General features: G+C 26.2%; 3 protein-coding genes across 3 annotated transcripts; 1 reads left to right on the top strand and 2 right to left on the bottom strand.

The window, feature by feature from the left end:
• Nucleotides 1-4038: 4038 nt before the first annotated feature.
• Nucleotides 4039-12316, bottom strand: LOC132919477 (ubiquitin-conjugating enzyme E2 R2). The gene is made up of 5 exons (XM_060981122.1): nucleotides 11284-12316; nucleotides 9700-9786; nucleotides 6441-6538; nucleotides 6077-6211; nucleotides 4039-6001 (listed from the first exon to the last, which is right to left on the bottom strand). Exons 1-5 carry the CDS (start codon nucleotides 11461-11463, stop codon nucleotides 5773-5775), a joined length of 729 nt encoding a protein of 242 aa, XP_060837105.1. The 5' UTR covers nucleotides 11464-12316; the 3' UTR covers nucleotides 4039-5772.
• A 4005-nt stretch (nucleotides 12317-16321) lies between these two features.
• Nucleotides 16322-19417, bottom strand: LOC132918969 (uncharacterized). The gene is made up of 4 exons (XM_060980323.1): nucleotides 18793-19417; nucleotides 18044-18663; nucleotides 16447-16560; nucleotides 16322-16393 (listed from the first exon to the last, which is right to left on the bottom strand). Exons 1-4 carry the CDS (start codon nucleotides 19415-19417, stop codon nucleotides 16322-16324), a joined length of 1431 nt encoding a protein of 476 aa, XP_060836306.1.
• A 3438-nt stretch (nucleotides 19418-22855) lies between these two features.
• On the top strand, nucleotides 22856-23899 carry LOC132919478 (uncharacterized). Its single transcript, XM_060981123.1, is given in 4 exon segments — nucleotides 22856-23122; nucleotides 23225-23295; nucleotides 23297-23433; nucleotides 23518-23899. Coding segments are annotated over 4 exon segments (597 nt in total). The 5' UTR covers nucleotides 22856-23061; the 3' UTR covers nucleotides 23846-23899.
• The last annotated feature ends 945 nt before the right edge of the window (nucleotides 23900-24844 follow it).

Raw genomic sequence — 24844 nt, 5'->3', positions numbered from 1 at the left:
ATGGAAATAATGTACATGTACGTAGTACATCTTATTTTTATATGGCCTGGTGAAATTTAAAAATGGCCTGCTTGATACTTCGCAGTTCGCACACCCGAAAAAAAACCCAAAATGGCGCCCCTGGATTATAGTACAATTTATTTGAATATTTTATATAGTGATCACTACCACCGTAAATTGAAATAAATAATAAATTATTTATGGAAAACTATCGGGTTTCATATAACCAGACTAAAATAATTATTTTCTTGAAATTATTTTATTATATCATCATTTATACTAATACGTACAAATGTATAATATTAAAATTAATATAGATATAGTAATTATAAATTTAAAAGTGATTTTTTTTCGTTTAATAATTCAATTATCCGTCGCTCTCTTATTGGTCCCGTTTAAAACGGTTAATCGTGGTTTATACTACTATAATATACCTAAATATTTTTCACGGTGTATAAGGTATCTATTACAATTGTCAAAACTGATCGAATTCTATAACTTCATATCAAACAATATGGTAATCATAAAAATAATAAAAACTATAGATGTAGGTATACATTTTATTTGGGAAATTAACAACAGACGATGTCAAAATGGTTTTTGACCATTGTAGTTGATATGACTTTTATATAGGCCCAGCTTAAGTGTTTAAACTCACCTAGGCCATTTTGAGTTTTGCTGCTCCTTACATGTAAATACTAAGTACATAAAATCTATAATACAAAAATGTTAAGTGTCGCCTCTGAAAAATGTCGCCGCCTATCCTTTAAGCCGGACCTGAGTTTATGGCGATTAGTTTAGTTAATAAATATCATAATAAATTAACATAGTATTTATCATACTTAAATAGTTAAATGAAACAATAACGAAATTTACTGTGTTAATTGGAAAATGTGTTTTTTTTCAGTTTATGATATTTTAATTTTGTCTCAAGCTGTGGACACTTAAACAGACTACTTTGGCGTACGTAATATTATTTAGCAGGTCCACAAATTATTATTACATACTAACGAATCACAAAAATGACTGAGATATATATTATATTCTTATTAAAATAAATATATAAATTATAGATACCTACAGGAATACAGCAGAATGGTCTTTACTGTTTTTACTTTTTATACTGTCACTAGCTAATGGCCACTGTGCTATATAGTACGGCACACTTTGAAATTTCATATTAGGTACACATTTACACATAGTTATATATAGTGTCGTAGGTATACTGCGCATTATTTTAATTATTAGATGTGTATTTACTATTTACGTATTGACTATTTTCAAAAAAAAACCTGCTTGTCACGGACACGTGATGATTTCTATACTTATACGTCGACTGGCATGAAACATTATGTAAGCATCATGAGCTTTTGTACACTCAATGCATGTTATTACATAATATTGGATACAAAAATACAAATAATAATTAAGCAACAAGTTTTATTTAGAAAAATCAATATTGTAGGTTCCTACATTACTAGTGGTGGATACAAAACCAATGGCATAAAGCCGTTTTAGTAAGGTTATTTAACTGTATCCATCTTATCGACCGTTTATTTATTTTTTAGTTGTATAAATGAAATGATTAGGTATACCAGAGAGTAGACCGAGTAGACTAAAGTAGTAGAGTTACTTATTAGTCGTATAATGATTGATCATGTTTTTATAAGAAGTGGATACCTAATTTATGTAAGGAAAAACGAATAAAGGACAATAATAATTGTAATGATAATTGGAGAATGGAGGTTAATATTCAAAAAAATAAATAAATATAATGAAACGGTAACGGTATTATTTCTTAAAATATACAATAAATTCGTGTCACGAAAAGCGACAAAACACAGACTAACAAAATATATTATATCAATAACCGTGCAAACGATAAAAATAATGTACAATAAATAATTATTTTATGATCATACATTACAGATTGTTATACTATTATATAGACTTCAATTTACAGTAAATACTTTGTTAATAGATAAAAATAATATAGCTAAAAAAGTTGGGAAAATAGGTAGGTACCACTTTGCGTCAAGTGGGTCATAATTGTGATGGATTTATTAAATCTGAGTTCGATGACATATTATTATTACATACAAAAAAATTAGAAGACGGTCTATATAAATATAATATCATCCTACAATATTATTAAGTAATTAAATACCTACGAGTATATTTCATGTTATATTTTTTTATATTAATTTAATTTATCATTCGTAATAATGCAGTATGTTAGGTTAGGAATTCATTTTTGTCGAAAAATTATTGAATTTGAAAATATCATTGTATAAAGTATAATTATAGGTATATACAAAAAAAATCCGTAATTTGAACTAATTTCTCATGATTTCCAAAAATGCTTAGCTAGATTCATGGACATAAATAACTACATAAGCATAATAATTATTGGATTCAATATATCGCGATGGCACGATTTACTTGTATAGTTGTATGGAAATTAAAAGCAATAATTAATTATCAAACATTTTACCATTTTGGTTACAAATCATATAATCTTTTTAATAGATTTCAAATTCTAAATAGTTGTATTAATGAACGCTTTTTTACCGGAAAGTCGGTAAATCGCTACCGTACTCTGTTTTAGATATAGTTATCGTTTTTATGTAGGTACATCAACAGTACGCGTACCGTAACTATAACTATTAATGGTTTTACGTAAATGGTGTAAAATCGATCAAGCTCGGCGCAAGGTCTCGGAACTCGGAAGTCCTACGGCGATGACGCAGCGTTCGAATGTATAAGGGCACTAATACAAATATAATAATATGGGTAAATATGGAAACTTGCGTCATCGGAAACGATACAATATTATAATGTCTATATGGTATTTCGCGTGTCTATATAGTTTCTACAGTCATTTTATATACTTCTCTATATTGACGTGTTCCGTACACAAGCATTTATATGTGAGTATGTACTAGGTATATTATATCTTATTAGATGGCTTACCAAGGGGACGTGCGACGTGCCAAATATGGATCGATACGGTAGTAGTAGCCAACAGAGATATACATTCGCGGAAATTCCATTTGGGTAACGCCTTCACTATATATATATATATATATATGTAGTATATAACATATGTATAGATGACTACGGCGTAGGTGCGATTTAGATAGGTAAACTCATCATTTAATTTATATATATCGTCGCGTGCTAGGTATAATGAGTGTAATAGCACTAATAGCGTATGGGGCAAAATTAACTATTGCGTATATAAATAATTTAATATTTGCCATCAAGTTTAAGTCCAACCACTCCAACCCAATTTCCGCCAATGATCCACATAGAAAACCGTATAAATTCATAATGATATTATATTATATCTATACCTATGTCAATGACTATTTGTTTTCAATACAGGCCCCAACTATACTAATATTAAATTATTTAAATTAAATTTTAAAAAAAAATGCAAGTTTAGGCACTTTTATAATTCTAGTTGTGTTTGTGTAGATATACTCATATTAAATAATAATTTATTGTACCTAGTGTACCTAAAATTGCCTAATATCTATTTAACTTGAAACCAAGGTATGCCAGTCGTTAACGGGAGGGGCCAAAAATCATTTCTTGAAATTTATTAACGAGCTGTCAACTAGTATAGGTACTTAAATTGTACAATACAACATTTAGTTTAAAATAAAAAGGTATAAAACCATCATGAAATTAAATCTTTTCTTATTTTAGAAACTTATATTATCCATTTAGAATGGGCACTTTTGAAGTAGATCCATAGTCCATAAATAATAAATCATCTATGATCTATATAATTTTACACAATATGCATACAGTTGCAATATATAAACACACTTAGTTCTTTTTATCTCATCCTAACAAATGTGCAATATAAATATAATATTACACATAATCATGATTCATGAAGATAAAAGTTCATCTTCTCCTACCAATAGTGTTAGTTATATGTATTTTAAAATATAAAATATTTAGTTAATTCTAAGCGCTGGGGAACATATTATTACGGTTGTGGCATGCAATAACAAAAACAAGATATTATTACAAAAGATACATTTTACTATATTATATAATACATTCACACATTAGATTTCAAAAGTCCTGTTTACATGGTATTAATTACTTTTGTTAACAGTAAATTTTTTTTAAGCGTTGGCGTTTATCTTACGTACAAAAAAAAGTAGGATAATTTTCTACTTATAAATAATGTTATATTGTTGATTCGTACACAGTTTTAACAATGACAATCATACAAATAATTTATAGTCAAACATTAAAAAATACTTTTATGTTATATGTATATATATATATATATTTTAATATTCAATGTTGTATATCACAAGTCCTGTGGAGGTCTATAGATTTTAAACATAGATTCTACCAATTACTTAGATATTTAAGAAAATAATATTGTTATGTTATCGTGTCTCTCGAAATAACAAATGTTTTAAACATTTTAGTAGTTTTAAACAGTACTTCCTATTTCTGCAAAATTGTATTTAACCAACAGTTATATAAAACAAATAGGATTGATTAAAGTTATTTTTCTCTTTTAAAGTCCGTATGTCCAATACAGCAATCATCACAGGTTTTATTTTTAGTATGATACATAAATACATATTGTGAAATTTAATATGTGTATTGTGTTAGACCAAATTACACAAGAAACATTGTTGTATTAATTACACAACATTAATAAAACCACCAACTAAATAATAAAGTCTAATAGAATACAATATTAAAATTAATCTCTTAATCAACTATGTGAACTTATATAACTCATATTTGTTTAATTTTTAAGTAGGTATTTGCACCAAAACACGTATACACATATATTCTTAATACATTTTATACGTTAATAAAATATAACATAAAATGGTCTGACCAATTAAAAAAAATGTGCAATGATTCATCTTAGTCGTGTCTTTATAAATATAATACCCTAATAACAAATACGTAAGAAGTATGTAGATCAATAGTGAACAAATTAAAGACATCATTATAATTTATAAATACATAAATTGGTAGGTATACTATTTAATTTTTTTTTTTTTGTTTATTTTTGTTTTATAATTCTAAACAAAAATTTTATAGTACCAAAATAGACAAATTAAAAAAAAAAATGAATTTATCATGAAAGGTTTATTTCATATTATGAGCTCATTTTTTCTTTTTGTTATCACATATTCACATATAAGACATAAGTATTAAAAACAATAATAAACATTAAATTCAATTTACTATCTACATGTGTGTAGCAATACCACAATATTTAAATTTGACGAATAATATTCTCAGTCATTTTAGCTGCCTATAAGGAATAAAAAATAGAATTAATTAAAGAAACTAAACTCTTTAAGGAGTATTAAGTTTATAGATGATGGGATGAATGAGAATAAGCTATAAATTATGTCAATAGATATTATATTATTATTACTTTTTTTTTTAGTAGTAGTAATTTATTAAAAATTATACAATTTAGTTAAAATTTGGAAAAAGCAAAAAAATAATATGTATAAATATATACTTATGTATGTATATGTATTTATGTATACAGGGATATATTTAAGTCTACCGTGTATAAGTAGGATATAAGAACAATGTCACATATTGTTGTCTTAAAAATTAAGATCACATGCAAAGAGATACCATTGACCCCAAAACAGAACTTAAATTATTTTGTCCAACACAGACAAATGTTCGATAGCAATTATTACGTCTGTTTATTATATATTGTTTAATGTTTTGAAAATTCCTAATAAATGTTTGGTTTCATGATTCACCATTGCCACTATCAGTAGCATCATCCTGATACTCTTCTTCCGAGTTTGCATCAGACTCGACATCTAAGTCGTAGTCTTCTACATAAAAATCACTGTCCATTGCAGCAGCAGCAGCTGAAGAACGAGCAACTTGGCTCACTTTACAATAATCTTCTAGTGTAAGTGGAACAACAACTCCATCTCTATCAGCCTCTAATCGGCCACTTACAACTTGTTTTCTGAAATAATTGGTTAAAATTAACACAGTGACTAATGTTTTTTTAATAACATGTTACAAGTAAAAAATAATTTACTTAATTATATTTTCATATTCTTTATCTTTTCCTTTGGAATCTTTCCACCGTCTGTACATGATGGAAGCATCTACATTAGCAGGACTGAATGTATTTGGTTCATTTAGTAAAGAAATTACAGATAGTAATACTGTCCTATAGATAAAAAACAAAATAATTTAAATAATTCTTCTGTTGTTTCATTTAAAAATACAGTTATTGGCTATTTTTAGGTTAATGTAATTGTATTGCATACTAAGTTAAGATTATATCTACATAATCTAATAAGTACTTAGATTGAGTATAATGTACTTTTTTTTCACAGAAAAACAGTGAAAGCGTAACATAAAATAAATTGCATATTGTATTTTGGAGTGTTAGTTACCTGACACTTTGGGTAGGATTCCATCTTTCACATGGTAACTCTCCAGATTGAGGATCATCTATTGGTGGGTGAAGAATTGAAATACATAGATCACCATTCTGAAAAAGTGTATCATATGAAATCAAATATTTTATTATCGAAAAACAATTACCTTGACCTAAATTTACATGGAACATGAATAAAAAGTAACAGATCACTTAATAAGTAATTATATTTTTTTTGAAGGGAGTAACATAAATGTTCAGATATACAATATTAAAACAATAATATGTCCATTGAAAAATGGGTTAGTTGTTCAACTATAAAAATAAAATAACTAGTGGTTAATTTTCTAGTTAATGATTTGCTAGAAAACATTCTTTTTTCATGAGAAAGTGTAGAATTGTACACTTTCCTTGTTGATTTTTTAATATATATAATTCAAACCACTATTAGTACATTCTTAATTTTAAGAAAACAAATATTTACCAGGTAATTCAAATGCTATATCATTTAAGCCTTTAAATTAAATGTATTCATCTATAACACCCATGTAGTTTTTGTTGTCGATAAATTAATTATTATTAGAACATAATTATCATTTAATATTGGTCAATAGATAAGAAAAATAAAATTATGTAAAAGTAATCAACACAATTATGTTGGAATACCCATATTAATATATAAACTAATAATGTATTAAGTTATTTTATTAAATTTTAACCTTTTATTTCATCCAATATTTTAATGTAATAAATATTGGTCAATAGATAACAAAAATAAAATTATGAAAAAGTGATCAACACACAATTATGTTGGAATACCCATATTAATATATAAACTAATAATGTATTAAGTTATTTTATTAAATTTTAACCTTCTATTTCTATAATAATAATGATCACGACCTATAGAATAATACACAATTTAAATGAATATTATTATTGCTTAGTAGTCAATGTGACCTTCTTTACAAACGAATAAATAGTGAACTCACTTGGGGCCATAAACAAAATCCTACTTATCATTTTAATATGATTACCTTGATGTTACAACTAAACAGGTATTTTCATAACACATAGTGGTATCTAAAGTAGTAATAGGCTCAATAGAACCAATTTGTTCTTTAAAAGGACAAGAACTTGGCAGTGACCTCCTAGGTTAGTGTGACTTTCCTTATATTTGTCCCTGATACATAGAGCATTAAAGCAACAAAATATTTTTATAACATTTAATATATTTTAACAATTTTATTATCTATTATTATAGTTAAAAATTAATATTTATAATATAAAACAACAATTACTAACACATATTAAATTATTATAAGTTTATTATGATAGGAAAATTTTTAATAGTAATACATTTTAATTTAGATGTTTAAGATGTTAAAGCATTATTTGAAAGATTCCAAGTTGAATTCTATAAAGTAATATTTTTTTAAATTGTTTATATACAATAACATTTTAAAAGATTATGTAAAAATAGATTTATTATTTTTTCTGCAAATTTTGGTACATAGCACAAGTGTGTACAATTTATAAATAATAATAATATTTTTATATTTAACTATATAATGTTATATTTTTGTATCAAGTAGTTAATCTGATGCTTTAGATATTTATTTATTTATTCATTAAGAATTAAACGGGTGAGCCCAATTACAATAGTAAATATGGAACAAAAATAATGTATACATATTAATTATTTCCAATCTGGTAAATTTGCAAATCAATTAAAAAATTTGTTTTTAAAATTCAATTTTTTTTCAAATATCTACTTTGGTGGGTAAGTCTTAATTTTTAAAAAAATAACAATTTTTGAACTTTTTAGTTTTCAATAAACTAACTGATTCGTAATAATTTTCTAAAATTGAAATACATAATTATACCATGTGTTCAATTTTAAAGGTAACAGGAAATATTTCAAACGCATGATTTTGAGTTTGATTCAGAGATTTTTACTGTGTACAGGACATATAAATACATATTTTTGAAAAATTCTAATTTATAACAATTTTTATCTGCGCATGAGCAATGAAATAAAAATGTCTTAAATAGGAACCACTATGTTTGATATTGGATTTGGATTGATTTATATTTTTTTGCAACTTTGATTTTTAGTTTTTTGATATATTCAAAATTGACATTATTAGGATTGTCAAAAGTTTTAAATTAGTTAATTCGTAATTATAGGTATTATTATAATAATTTACTTTGACTGAAACTACAAATTATATCTATAAATTTGAGATTAAGATAGGTTGTTGAAAAATGCAATAATTACAAATTACCTAATTTAATACTTTTGATTTTCCTAAAATGTAAATTTTGAAGATATCAAAAATCTGTAAAGTTCAAAGTTGCTTAGAAAAATTAAATCAATTCAAACCCAGTATAAAAATTATTTATATATAACATGTATTTATATGTCCTGTACGCAATAAAAAAACTCCGAATCAAGCTAATAGTCATGCATTTGAAATATTTCCTGTTAGGTACTTTTAAAATTGAACATACGGTATAACAATTAAAACTCTATACATTTATATTATTGATAATATTACAGTATAATCATTAATCACAATACAAAATTCAAGATCCAAATTAAAACAACACATTGTGGTATTAATTTTTATAATAATAATAGGTAATAAAAAATAAGTTTTTTCACTAAAAGCCAACCTAGTATAGTTGAACAAGTTTTTTATTATACTTGTAATAAGTGATATGATTGATACTATAAAAGACCTGATTATTAAAATTATTTTTTACATATAATCTGTTAGAGTTAACAAAAAATATACCTATCAACATTTAAATTATGTAATTAAAAAATTTTTTAATGTACTTATAAAAAAAAATTAAGAATAATAATAAATTGTATTGCAAAATAATAAAATACCTAAGGTTTATTTTTATGAAATTGAAATCCACAACTATTATAAAGTGAAGTTGATAAATTAAAATTATTATTTTAATATTCTTTATGCTATATATGTGTAACTTAAAATGAAGCATCAGCGATTTGTTGTTTCCGTCTATTATACATGTAACTTAACAAATTTACATGTTGCATAATAAATACAGTTTTGAACTAGTTAATAATTAGATCAAATTGACCTTTCATTATATTATAATAGGTACCTATTGAAAATATTATTATATGATCTGATTTAAATTGTATTTTAAATAAGAACTTACTTACTAATCATATAATTAATTTTATTGGTTGCTTATTTTAAAATTAAAAATATTAAGTTAAAATATAAGTAACATACCTCATATACATTAGGATGCCATACTTTCGTCAGAAATCTTATAGTTGGTGGTGAATATGGATAGTCTGCCGGAAACTTCATATGAGCCTATAAAATAATATGTTGAATTGATTACTAATAATCAAAATAAAATATATAAATTATGATCCTAGATAGGTAGGATCCACCTAATAGATTAGGATCTCAAGCACTTGACTAGGTAAGTTAATGCCAAAACCAGATTCTAGGTGTACTTTTATACATTTAGTATAATATTGAAAATACCTAAACAGGAAAAAAATAGAGGTATTCTACACCCAAAAGTTTGCATGAAGTTTGATTATTTTTTTTATCAAGATTTAGTTGTTTTTTAACCATTATAGCATTATATATATATATCAATATCCCTCATCAATTCGCTGAGAAGACTTAAATAAAACTTTTTCTCACTTCATAATGTATTAATATTAATACATGTATATACAAAGAATAAAAAACATAAATAAATAAGAGGTATTGTTGTATAGTTTTCCTACTTATGTCCACCAAGTAAAAAATAAAAACTACTTATGGTAGTATTTTGTATAGATTGGAAATACAGCTTTAATTAAATGATAATAACAAAAAAACATTATACAAAAAATGAAAAATGATGTATAATTTTATACTCAACCCATGTCTTCAAATTTTATCCCTCATGAGCCTAAACTTGGATTAAAAAAAAAGAAACTGAAATCATAATTTATTAATCTGACAAAATGAATATTTTGTTCTCTAATCTACATATAATATACTTTAAACTTATACGTGAAGTATAACCAATGGGTAATTTCCCCTATCAAGCGATCTACATTATGAATATATTTTGATATTATAATAACTTATTGTACATAATATTTACAATTTTTATTGAATTTTTTATTTGAAGATTGTTTATAGTCTTAACAATAAAACAAATAGGTAAATAGATATTTAAAATATAAATAAAAATTTTTTTTTACTTTACCTAATAAATGTTTGGAATACACCTACTCAAGTAAAATGTTAGGCTTTTAATCGTTATTTAGTGCTTACTTATACTAATCTCAAGATATGTAAAATAATTTACATATACCTAAAACTTATCCTAAAACAGTCATATTTTATAAAATAATAATAACATTTTATACTATGGATATATTAAGTCGCCTATATTTAAGATATATAACATAGGTACAATATAACAGGTATAATCATGAATTAGTGTTTGTCCTCTTAGAAATATAATAACTACCTAGGCACACAACAGTGATTGAAATGTTTTAGTTCTAATACTTATTACTAATTTTATTCAATCAAGAAATGTATTGTAAAAAATATACTATATTTCAAATAACATACTGTGGGAAGTTAGTAAGTTAAGTAGATAGGTATTTATATGTTCACCATCTTGGGAATGTAAATTTCAAATTGTAAGTAATTTATTTGAATTTGGAAAAATACATTGAAGATAAAATGATATTGGTGACCTACATAACTACAATTAAAAACATTAGGCACGTATAAAAATAACTGATCAGAGAATAAATTCAAAAACAAAAAAAATAGAAAACGCAAATAAGGCACCTTGAAATATCCTCCTTGGTAAAGGGTTTCTGGTGGTCCGAATATAGCCACTTCCCATTCCCGTAGGTTGTCCTCGATTAACTTGACCCTGAATCCCTCGACGGGTTCATCCTGAAGACTCTTATACTCGTGCGCTAAGGCTCTGTGGGCGCTCGACGACAGTATCTGATTGATAGCCATAAATAATGTGTCGTCGTATCGATCAGCACGTTTGTAGTGTATTATTGATATAAATTGAATATCGTTACAATACGGATTTCGGAGAAAAATCGTATCACAAAAGGAGCATAACTACGACGCTGTGTTCTTCTTCAAATGACGGTGGCGAGCACACTGCGCATTATTTTCTTTATTGTTACGATTGTTGTTATGAAGAAAACGAAACGACGAGCGTACACTCTGCAGAATGACGACGATGCACCGCACAAAATATATAATATAATATTATTATTGCAATTGCACGGCCGTGTGCGTGCGCGTACGATGTTTGACCGTCGCGGTCGTGTCGGGATGTAATATTTTATTTATTTTTTTTTTTGTATTCGTCCGAAAGTTGTTGCTTGTGCGTAATAATAATAGCAATAACAACGATAATAACGATAATAAAAATAACACGGTTTTTATAAAATATATATTATATTATAATTACTATTGCACGTATATAACAACAATAACAATATGTACGAGTGCGACTTGCGAGCGCGATGGTGTGTCCCCGTACGGCAGGCTGTGCTGGTGCCCGTGGTGGTGGCGATCAGAGAGAGGTTGCGGCCGGGAGTGTGTAAAAAAAATAGCGAAAATGAACGAACGGAAAAAAAAAACAACAATAACAAAGATAACGGGACGATGACTTGGAACGAAGACTGTGAAGAGGAAACGCGGCGCAGATCGTCGACGGCAGCTGCTGAGTCGTCGCGCGTGTTGTGCGTGTTACGGGTCGCGACGGTATCGGAACGGCCAAGACGGCATCGGACGTCGGACGGGGACGACGGCGAGAGAGCGGAAACAAAAAAAGAACGTTTCACACGACGGAACGATACGATACTATTACGATACACATTACATATACATGTATTATGTTATAAATATATTGTTATTATCATATTTTATCAGCGCGCGTCGGCGGAGGAGTGAGGAGGACTACGTCGTTCGTCACGCGGCGGGAGGAGCACAATGGAACAAGGTTGCCAGGCAGCCAAGAACAGCTGAGCGGTGTTGGCCGAGTTGCCGACTTGTCGTGTGCGCCGTGCGGAAAGTCGACCGAACGTACACCACGACTGTAATCTCTTTTCTACTGGTGCACGCACAGATATAGATAATAAATATTAATTGATAAGAAAACGTTTGCCTAGTTTATTGCTGGTTTGAAACTTTTAAAATCCTGTGCATAATTTCACTTAATGCTTGATGCATTTTCTTTCACCAACTATTCTCTACTCCCTTCAAAACTGAGCACCTTGAGGACATCCAACATTAGGCCAGACCGTTGATGTTTGAGTATTCAAAGCATATCCAAAGACTAATTAAAATTCAATATTATAGTAAGCATAAATTATAAAAAGTAGAATTAATATTTTATTGTTAATTGTATCTATCAAGATTTGAACAGGGGCAGAGTAGCCCGTCTGGAAATGGGAATTTTCCAGATGGCCTAACCATTTTGTTAGATTTTTTTTTTGTAATTTAATTTAATTTATAAAATATTAATAAATGTTAAATGCGTCTAATTTTTCGATAGAAAAATTTGTTTCTATTAAATTTAATACAAATATTCTTAATGCAATAATAGTACATTGTAATAGCCTCTAACAATCGTATACTTGTATGAGAAAGCTTCGGATATAAAATTACAAAAAATTTAGTATATAAATATAGACATAAAATAAAGTCAAAGCAATATATTGATATAGGCTGGTTATTTTTATAATAAAACACCCAAGTAGTGCCTAACATTTGGCACACCAAAAAATCTTTAAAATTTAATACAAGGTTTATTATAAAAAATCAAAAATCGTTAGTCATAGTTTTTGTTTATAAGCATTTAAAGTTTAAATGTTTATGAAAATTTACAAAGAATTTTGGAGTTGAAAATTCATAACATTTTTGTGATTTATACTTAAGGTTAAAAAACTAAACACAAGATTTTCCATGACTTTTTCTTCAAAGAACTAAAAAAAATTCTAGCGTCAATATAGAAAAAATTTTATGAGTGTATGAAATTAAATTTTTTACGTAATCACGTAAAATAACGATATATTACAATTTAAATATAGGTAGTAATATAATATATCCTTATGCGTTGGAAGACAGAAGTTAAAAGAAATAGTAAAATTGTGATTGAAATACTTTTATAATACTGAAAGTAGTAATCAAATAAAATCTACTTATATAATAATTTTGAAATAGATAAATAGAAAAACCAAATTCTTTTGGTGGATGGCCTGGATCAATTTTAATTTCCCTGCCTGGATTTGAACATAAAAAATTGGGTCTACTAATTAAATGTAACTGATAGATGCAGGCCCGTAGCCAAATAAATTATCCGGGGGAGGGAAGGGGCAATAGAAAAAAAAAAATATAAATCACTGTCTTCCGATAAAAAGGATGGTAACGAACAAGTCTAGGGTGAGGCAATGTCCCCCTGTGGCTACAGGCCTGGATAGATGTCATATCTATCTACATATATTATACTATAAACAACTATGATTAGTAAATTCCAATTTTTTTTTATGAATTGTTCTAAGTATTACTTAATGATAATTTAAAAACAATTTCAGGTTTTATTACAAGATTGTTCAACTATTCAATAAATACAATTTGCATTGTTCCTGAAAATATTGGATATTTATGTTCACATGCAGTTCATCTGAGATGAAGAATATCAGTTAACTGTTAACATGCATTTCAGTTGCAATATAAAGCAGCATTTTTAGAAAACTGTAAAATAATTATTTGCACCAGTGACAAAAGTTGTCACATAGTACATTTTTTAAACACTTACATTATTAGCCTGATGTGTTTGACTCCATTAAAGTATTCATGTGTAAAGATACAGCAATAAAAAACACAAACTATGAAGTTGAACATGTCAGATCAACATAATATATCAGAATTGAACATTTGAACTTTCTAAAGATAAATATTGTAATTAATCAAAAACGTCAGGTTTAAATTGCTAATCATAATAAATAATGATAGCTTAATAAATTAATTAATGAAAGTTTCAACTTTTTCAAAAAAAAAATAAAATTCTTGATATTGAAATAAATTAAATGAATAATTGTTTGCATTACCCATTGAAAACTTGAGTCCTTTCTTAGTTTTATTAAAGGCAGTTTACTTTTTTAAACCCTTTTAGTATTACTAGTAAATACATTATAGTTCTATTTTTATTTTAAAGATTATTAAATTCATCATTAATAGTAATTATGCATAAACAGTAATGGGGTACTTTTCAGTTGTTACGATTATCTGTCCAATTTTCCGATAAGCTATTATATTATTATATGATTACCACAGGTTACTGGATATATTGTTTTAAAGTAATTTTGTAATTTAAAAGACAAAGAAATAAAAGATGACCCAAGTAAATTTACGTTTGTTATAACTTATAATTAATACAGTTTTATTATTTATGTAACAAATGTAGATGAAAAATTACATTTTATCAAAACTAATAATGATTATTTTTTAATTATCCTGTATACTTATGACTGTTTTAAAGTTTTAAGTGATAACGTTAAAAATGTATTATAGATCAACTGTATACTTATAATTTTGTTTATGGGTAAATACTAAATTTACTTTAAATTAATAAAACTGTATTGACTATTCTGGACATGTAATTATGATATTATTATACATAAAACAGATACTAACAAAAGCAAATACCAGTTTTTTATCTTAATGTGTTGGGTTAAATAATTAGTTTTACATCTATCTTTTGTATTTTTACTTGCACGTTTTTCTAATTTTTAAATTATTGAATATAATGGTTTTTTTAACTAGGTACTAAATGTTAAAAAATGTTTTAATCAAAATTTAAAAATAATTGAATATTTGATGTATATTTATGGCTTGATAGCTGATAATGTTATACAGTATTTGAAAATCACAATAAACTTAAATAGATTTTTTTATATTTTTAGTGGAAGAATATTTGAACACAATTGAAACTATAGAAGATCCAAAGTTTAATTCAAAAATAAAGTTATAATGATGATTGATGAGTTGTTTTAAAATATATTAACAAATTTAAAATTTGGCAAGACACAGTACATAATATTATTCTAATTTAGATGGTTTTAAGTATAATCATGGGTGAAATTAAACATTTTCACTAGATTAGATCAAAATACAGCAGAAGCACTAGAAGTTGCTTATTAGGAATACTTTTGGAGCAAGGTGAAATATGTAAATTAACTAATTGTTTTTTGTAATCTATTGGTTTTATTTATTCAACTTTAAAATGTACCAATGTACCTATAAATGAATAATGAAAAAAAATGTATAATTTAAAATAATAGAGGTATTTGTACATATTACATAAATACTTTAGTAAATATTTTATTTATTTATTGGAATTAATGCCAGTCGGCTTTTATAAATAATACATAATATGAATACAAGATATTGTTTAGTTACAGTATTGTTTACAATAGGATTAACTTAAGGTCTAATAATAATAATAATAATAATAACGAAATGACAAATAAGAAACTATAGCGGCTTACATTATTTTTTAAATTTTATTTAAAATATTCATATGCATCTATTGAATATAAATGTCTATTTTTTTGTTTCGAGTAACTTGATGACCATATTTTTATAAGAGTAAAGCTGCTGAACGCCTTTTTCATTCATGTGATGCTGGACTTTCTCACTAAGAACTTATATAATTTTTTTGCTCGATGGTAGTGCTTTACTGTTTTCTTCTTTGTCCTCAGTGTCAACTTGTTCATTTGTTTGAGGATTCATAACCATATTACAGATTTCTTCTTCTATTGGAACCTCTGCAACATTGAGGTGTGAGTCCACATCAATCCAATCTTCTTAAACTTTTTTCTGAGAGATCAGTTGATTTTTCAGGAAGACTATTCATATTCATCACCTGTTTTGAATATACCATGGTAAAAAGAATTTTGATACTGTCTCTGCACATACCTTATTATTTTTTTCACTATATCGTACCGAGCTTATGACTAATAATTGTTTCAAATAATCAACATGTTGTTTCAATGATTCATTTCTCAATTTTTTATAAGTGGTAGGTCCATTCTGAGACATTTTGTTTTATTAACATGATTATATAAATTATCTATGTTTGTTATAAGCAACTTCTACTGCATATCAAAATTGTTTACCAAAAAAAATGGTATTTTTTTTTGCCAGTTCTGTGATAAATAAATTCTTAAAATACCCATTTATGTAGATGATCAATTGCACTCACTTTCCAGGTATCAAGTTTATTTTTTAAGTAATAAAATATATATTTATTTTATTTTCATTTTTGTAAATTTTGATTTGTAGTTTTATCTATAACTCATAAGTTGTTACAAATACAAATAATATTCCTAAACTGCAGTGGTGGTGCTGCGACATATGTAATTTCCCCCTAACAAAAATTAAACTTCACAATAATAGAATTTATTTTTAATTTTATATAATATATAAACAGTAATAAATAATAATATAATTGTTTTATACAATAATTAATAATATAATTGTTTCATACAATAATTAATAATATAATTGTTTTACACAATAATTAATAATATAATTGTTTTATACAATAATTAATACAATTAGTAATGAATTTAAATAATAAACTAAAAATTTTAAAATTTAGTAGTCCTGAAAAGGACTGTAGGTATGTCTAATCCCGAAAAGGACTTTTTAAGTCTGTCAAGTGACTAGTCCTGAAAAGGACTTTTTAAGTATGCCTAGTCCTAAAATTATTAATAAAATAAAATAATTATATTTTGTATGTTAAATTTATACTCCCGTCTTTTCGACTAGCATATATGTTTATAATATCATCGTAAAATGATTCAGTTTCTTTAAGTTGATGAATCAAGGACTTTTCAATTGATAGTATTGCAATAGAACTTGAATGAAGTCGTGAAATACTGTTTTGAGAATAGGTTTTAATTCTTTTGAGGCAAGAGAAATTTCTTTCATTTGATACATTAGTTGATGGCATGGTCAAAATAAGAGTAAATAATTTATAAACTTCAGGTAAAATGTCTTTTAATGCATCTTGTTCAATAATTTTAACTATATCATAAATGTGTAATAAATTTTGATATTTTACATTACTATACAATACCTCCAATTCACCTTTTAATTTATTTATATCAGAAAATATATTAGAATAAGTTGATTTCAAATTATTTAAAGCATTTTCTGGAAAATTACAAGAATATTCTTTAAATTTAGTTACATCAGCTAATTGTAAAAAAAGTAATTTACTTGTATCTTGAAATCTGGTATATAATTGCATTAGGATATTATCAATTATTTCATAAAATAATATTTTAAAATTTAATTGGACGTTAGATTCATTACTTGTAGCTTTTGGGGGTTTTGTAAAAATAACTGCTTGATTAAATAATTTTAAAAATTCAGACTTATTTTTTTTTTTATTTATAAGATCACATGTTGTATTTATTTTTTTCAAGCAAAATTCTATATCAAATGGTTTATTTTGAAGTATGTTAAATAAATCGTCAGTACATATAAATATATTACTAAATATTACCGCTAAAAAAGCAAAGTCAAAAGATTTTAAATTTTTTAAATGACCTATAGCACCACAAATAGATTCAGGCGACGATTTTGGATCATTGCTAATAAAATCAAAAACATTTATAAACCCAAGCCAATCATTAACTATTGAATGTAAAATGTTTGACCGTGAGAACCATCTAGTTTGAATGAATTGAGGATTTCGTTTACCTAAAATATTAACTACAACATTAGTATGTGAGGTGGAATTGTGAAAATAAGCAGCGATACCAGTTAGATTAGCAAAAAATATACGACATTTAGTATTAATACTACAACCATGTTGCAATACTAAATTTAATTTATGAGGTAGGCAGTGGGTAAATAAAGCATTAGGTGCGATTTCTTTGATTATAGCCTGTAAATCTATTAATTGCTCAGGCATTACACATGACCCATCATAGCATTGGGCAATTAATTTATTTTTTAAATCAAACTCATGTAAAACAGAATTGACCAAATTTAATAAACCTTGAGCCGTACGGTCTTCACTAACATGAAAACCCATGAAACGTTCAACTAATTGAGATTTATCTGTAACATATCTAATTATAACTGAACATTGTATTTCTTGATTAATATCTGTAGTATCATCTACTTGAATAGAATAAAATTTACATTGACTAATTTCATTTATTATTTGGTTTATTAAAGATTCAGAAATACACGAAATTAAATCATTTTGTACGGACTTAGAAAAACCTGTAAATATGTTTTTTATACTCTTGTAATGATATTGTACTTCATGAGAACACCTATTAATATGCATATCAAACAACTCTCTAAAATTCCCTTTATTTAATGAATCATTGCTATTATCATGATCACAAAATGCTAACTCTTGGTTTCCCAAAAATAAAACCAAATCGATTAAATGCTCCATAAATAAACGATTCAATCTCACGTTTTCATTATAATTTTTTTTAAACAAATAATCATGCTCATTAACAATATCTACTATATTAAAAATATCTTTTTCTAGACTTTTTAATCCTAAATGATTCTGAATATGATCTTTTGATGATTTATGTATTTGTATCGTCCTGGATACATTTTTTAAATCACAATACCCAACAGTATTCCAAACAGACTTATTTTTACCTATTAACAAACACGGCCAACAAAATAATTTTTGCATATAATGACTACCACATAACCAAGAGTGTTGTTGATATAAATTTGGATTAAATGATCTACAGAATACCTTAGTTTGTTTTTTGTCAGGAACTAACACTGACAAAATCGGAATTGGTTTACCGACTTTTAGTAAATCCTTTTTACTATCAGGCTTCCAATGTGGAAACGGCGTTTCCAACAACATGGCAACCACGTCTGTCACTGGATTCATATTTCTGAGTGCTGACAAACAAAATCTATCAGTAGTAACCAATGTGTAAAAGGTTGAATACAAAGTACGGCGGCACACGTAAATAAATTTAAACGAACCAACACGAGCGACGAATCGATCAAGACAGAAGTATAATAATTAATAATTATATTAAATAATAAACAAGCATAATATGGTTTCATAACCTATAGTCTATAATATTTTTTTCTATGGCCCATAGCCTATAGATAACGTTTAACGGATTGAAATGATAGCGCTCTAGTGGTCACTGGATCAACTAGTTTCGGGGCGTTATATTCACGACTTCACGAGTACAAACACTGAAACACGTAGGCGACGTTGAATGACGCCTCTCTGATGTCATCCTTATTTCTAACATTGCTGGCTGAAATACCACCGTTTGCATAATGTATTATTCATTCTATTCATTCTTGATAGGAACATTCTGAGCCGTCATATCCGTGCTCGTTGTGCAACCATAGTATCTATATCCGTGCTGTACAGTGAACAGTGGCTGAGAATTCAAAAGTACTGTTCAACTTGTTGGAATATCAGTGTATCCATAAAATAACAAAAAATGCATTTTTAGATCTCCTAGTGGTTATTCATTTTTGACTTTTCGAGGAATCATAAAATATTACTACTGCCAAGTCCTAACTCTATAAGAGCACACTTACTGGCAGTTGAAATAGGATGTGGGTTTGATAAAAAATTTTTTAAATTTCTAAAAAAAAAATTTATAAACAAATCTGAACAAGAAAGACAAGGTGTAATTGTGCTTGATGAAGTGTTCTTGTGAGAAAGTATAAGCGTCAACACTATCATACAGAGGACTAAAGACTATGGAGGTGAAATTATTACAGATAATTCTCAGAAAGAAAAAGCTAACCATGGATTGGATTACATGTGGCAAAGTCTGGCTGACAATTTAGTTCAACCTATAGCTGTCTTTGTTACCAAAGGAACTGTTAAAGGTTTTTTAATAATAAAGACTATAAAGTAGATAATTTTAATAATACTAATTGAAATATTTTATTTTAGGTATTGATCTTGCTAAACTTACTAATAAAGTAATCATACTGATGGAAAATGCTGGTGACCAAGTAGTTGGTCTTACAACTGATGGTGCAAGTACAAATAGAACAATGTGGGGCCATCTAGGGGTAATTTAAGATATTTTTATTATATAATATGTACTATACAATAAGGAATCCCATATTATTAGTGATGGGAAGGTATGTAGATTGTAGACTAACAGTATTATTGTTCAAGAAAATGAAGTTTAATATTGAGAAATTCTGGGTAAAAGAATAAAGTCAAACCTAACCATATAAAGTACATTCATTGTATACAATATATATAATTTTAATATTAAAGGTTTTTTTTTCAAAATATTTTTATGTATATAAATTATAATTAGATAAGTGCAAAACCGGAAAATTTTCAAAATTATTTCCAAAATCCATATGATTCCTCAAGAAATGTCTTTATGTTTTCTGATGCACCTCATTTGTTAAAAACAATTCGAAATCGCTTAAATGAAAAAAAACAACTAGCGGTGAGTATGAAAATGGTCATCTACCATTTTCAAATTATAAATAAATAATTATAAAATACTTCAAAAAGTGTGTACTCATATAATACACTCTTATTACTTTTTGTTTTCAGATGCATCCTTCAAAAAAACCAATAAAAAGGGAGTATTATTCTAATATTTTCAAGGTTGAAGCTATCTTAATTCTTAAAGTATGTTCAAGATTAACAAAAAGTAATTTTGAGTTAAATAATTTTTCCACAATGAAGGTGAAAATATGCAGCTCAGGTAAAGATATCAAATTAAATTTTTTTACTCTCATTAAATAAAATTACAATATTACATAGTACATATTATGTTATATCTATTAAAAACTATAATAATAAATATAAGTACCTACATTGTATAGTTACCTATCTATAATATTTTTAATACGATAATACAGAATTATCTTTACAAATTATACTTTTTAGTTGTTTAGTACCTATGTCAGTAACAAATGGTATGGAATTTTATAAGAAAAAGAAAATTGAAGGTTTTAAGGACTGTGAAGATACCATCAAATTTACAGTTATGGTCAATATTATGTTTGATGCAATCAATAGAAAATTCCCCGCAGAAGGGGTTAAAAAAATAGCACTTGGAGGTTTTTTATATGTTGTGTGTACTGTGTATGTGTTGTGGCTTGTTATTCACGTGTAGTACATAGGTAGGCGCCTACCTACCAAGAATTACTTAATTATTATGTTATATGTTGTTACAAAAGTGGCTTAACTAAGTTATGGTATTGGTGATGGGTACAGAATGGTATTGGTATTAATTTGTTTGAAGTTTAGGGCAGACACTTGATAATTTCATAGTTCTGCTACTTTTTTGAAATTGAATGTTGTACACAAAAAAGATATTCAAAATTATTGTATATAAAAATATTTGGTACTTTCCTGTTATACAAGACTACCATGATTTTTGACAACATCACAATCCTGTTATTTAAGACTACTAAAATGGTTTTCGCGACTACCACCCAAGACTACCTCCTTTATTGCGACTACCACAATTAGCTGTACGATATTCACGCACTGCGTTCTAGCGTAGCAATTCACAATTGTTATATTAATATTATATTATTATATATTTATACAGGGTGATTCAAAATTTATGTTACAGCCATTTTAACACATCTATATTCAAAATAGAGAACAATTTATGATATAAAAGTTTTTTGATGTAGAAACATATAAAATGATTATACGACACTAATATTATTACATTTTTTTTTATATATAATTCGTAAATGTAGCCATCATTATTTATTATTTTATTTGTGGATTTACCATTTTTTACCACTATTATTTTTGTATATATCTTAATTATTATTTTATTGTTTTTAGTGACCGTACGCCACATATGTAATACATTACAAATGATTACTGGGTATTTAAATCCTTTTTTTATATATATAATTCGAATATAGCCATCCCAATAATATCTACTGATTAAAAAAATATTAAAGAATTAAATAAGGAGGTGCACTGCACAAATATAAATTTTAAATAAAACTAAGGTAGTCTGTGATAATAGGAAAGTGTGCAAATTTTGGTAGTCTTAGATAACGGGATTGTGGTGTTTCACAAAACAACCGCGGTAGTCTTTTATAACGGAGGTAGTTGCGAAAATAGGCGTAGTCTCGTTTAACAGGAAAGTACCAAATATTTAATATTTTTTAGGTGTTGAAAGAAGCATTAGACTGGATAAACAGCTGGGAATCAAATTTAAATAATAATTTTATTGAAAAAAAAAATTTTTTTAACATCAAATACTGCTGACGGTTTGAAAGTAACTTTAAAATCTACACTAGATGCAGTTAATTATCTGCTGTATGAAAAAAATGTTACATATGTATTGATATCTAAATTTAACCAAGATTGTTTGAAAATAAATATTATTTAAATTAAATAATATTATGGATATACTCACATTATCTTAATTCTAAAAATAATATTTTTATTAAAAACTAATATTTATTTTACAGAAATTTTTTGGAATTGTACGACAAGTAGCTGGTCCAAACGACCATCCAGCTAGTCCTTCTTTTCTCCTACTTTATAGAATGCTTTCAGTATTTTCATTGATTAAGCCTCCTAAAAGTGGGAATTCTATGATATTTGAAGGTAAATTATTTATATCTATTTAAATTCCAAGTAAAAACTAAATATGCTCATATAGTAATATATGTACTATATGTACTTATTTTATAAATAAATATTATTTAGATAACGCTCCTATTATAACTATAGCTGATTTAAAACAAATTACTAAAGATCCAGCTAACACTTCAATAAGGGAAGAAAAAAATAGAGAAGCTAAAAGAAAAATTGAATATTATTTCAGAAGAAGGATGCTGGGGTGTCGATGACATTTTTCTAGAACAAGATTATTCTGATTTTACTGTTTTAGACCGTATGGTATATTATTTAGCTGGGTATGTTTTTATATAATTAAAAAAAAAACAATTTTATATTAAATAATTTACAATTATTTATTAACATATAATTTAATTTATCAGATACATGGCCAAGCGATTAACTGCAAAGACTAAATGCCAAGTCTATGCATCTAGTTTCAAAAATCTCAACATAACAACATATGGCACTAATGCAGATTTAATAATGCCTAAAAGTAGAGGATATCTTTCTCATCCTAATAGCAATCTTTTCACAATTATTAAATTGTTAGAACTATCTGTTGATAAATTTAAGGACTCTCCAAATGTATTTGAAGAAGCTTTTGAAGATTTAAAAAAAAAAAAAATCTTAAATTTATTTGTGAAGAACACAAAAAAAACAGTATTACCAGATATGTATACAATGTATACTATATATATTACATTGTAATGAGAATGAGGCAATATACATATATCCAGAATCAAAATAGTAAAAAATTAAACACAACAAAAAAGAAATTGTCAAAATTAGTGATCACTTAATTATTTTTGTTGATTATATATTTTTGTTAACTTTATTATTATTTATTTGTTATTATTTAATTTGAAAATACATAAACTTATAAAACCATCTAACCATATTATATAAGCACATCAAATTTATTTATTATTAATTAATATTATATTATACGATTGTACTTTAATATTTAAAACTATTTAATATTTATCAAATACATACATTTATGTCTATGATATAAAATTATCAATAAAATTAATGAAAATATTTGTTTTTTATTATTTTTAAATAAAATGTCAATCTCCATATAATTTTATATTCACAAATAAATAAATATAATTTAATATAATAATATAAACATTATAAACAATGATTTGTGCAACAATTTTTAATATTTATCCATCGATAAAATATTTTTCAAACCGATAAAACTTATGGAGCCCATAAATAATTGGATCGATAAAATAAATATTAAATGTTTTTTATGCAACCGGCCATTAATAATGTTATATTAAAATTATAATGCATATTTTTTCATCGATATAATGTTTGATTAAATATTGTGTTCAATTGTTCAAGTTTATGTTTATTCTTATTGAAATGCATATTTTTATAAATATAAAATAATAAACTGCATATTTAAGATTTTTCAATGCATATTATATTTCATTGTATTTTAGCTCATTAGATTTCAAGCACTATCAATAACTATTATTGTATTAATTAATAATTGATACTTGATAGTTACTATTTTGGGCGATGACTGGTGAATAAATGCATCATTTGATAAATAAATGTCCAAAAAGGAGGTCCTGCTGTCTAATATTTTATGCATTTTAAGTAAAATTTATTTTAATACTTAAATTAATATATTTTTATTTAGGTACACATTCTTATGATATAACTATATAACATTAAAATTCATTAATGATG

Source organism: Rhopalosiphum padi, chromosome 2 (assembly GCF_020882245.1).
Source record: "Rhopalosiphum padi isolate XX-2018 chromosome 2, ASM2088224v1, whole genome shotgun sequence".
Taxonomy (NCBI): domain Eukaryota; kingdom Metazoa; phylum Arthropoda; class Insecta; order Hemiptera; family Aphididae; genus Rhopalosiphum; species Rhopalosiphum padi.
Note: the sequence above shows the minus strand (reverse complement) of the source record. Positions and strands in the feature narration are given on the sequence as shown.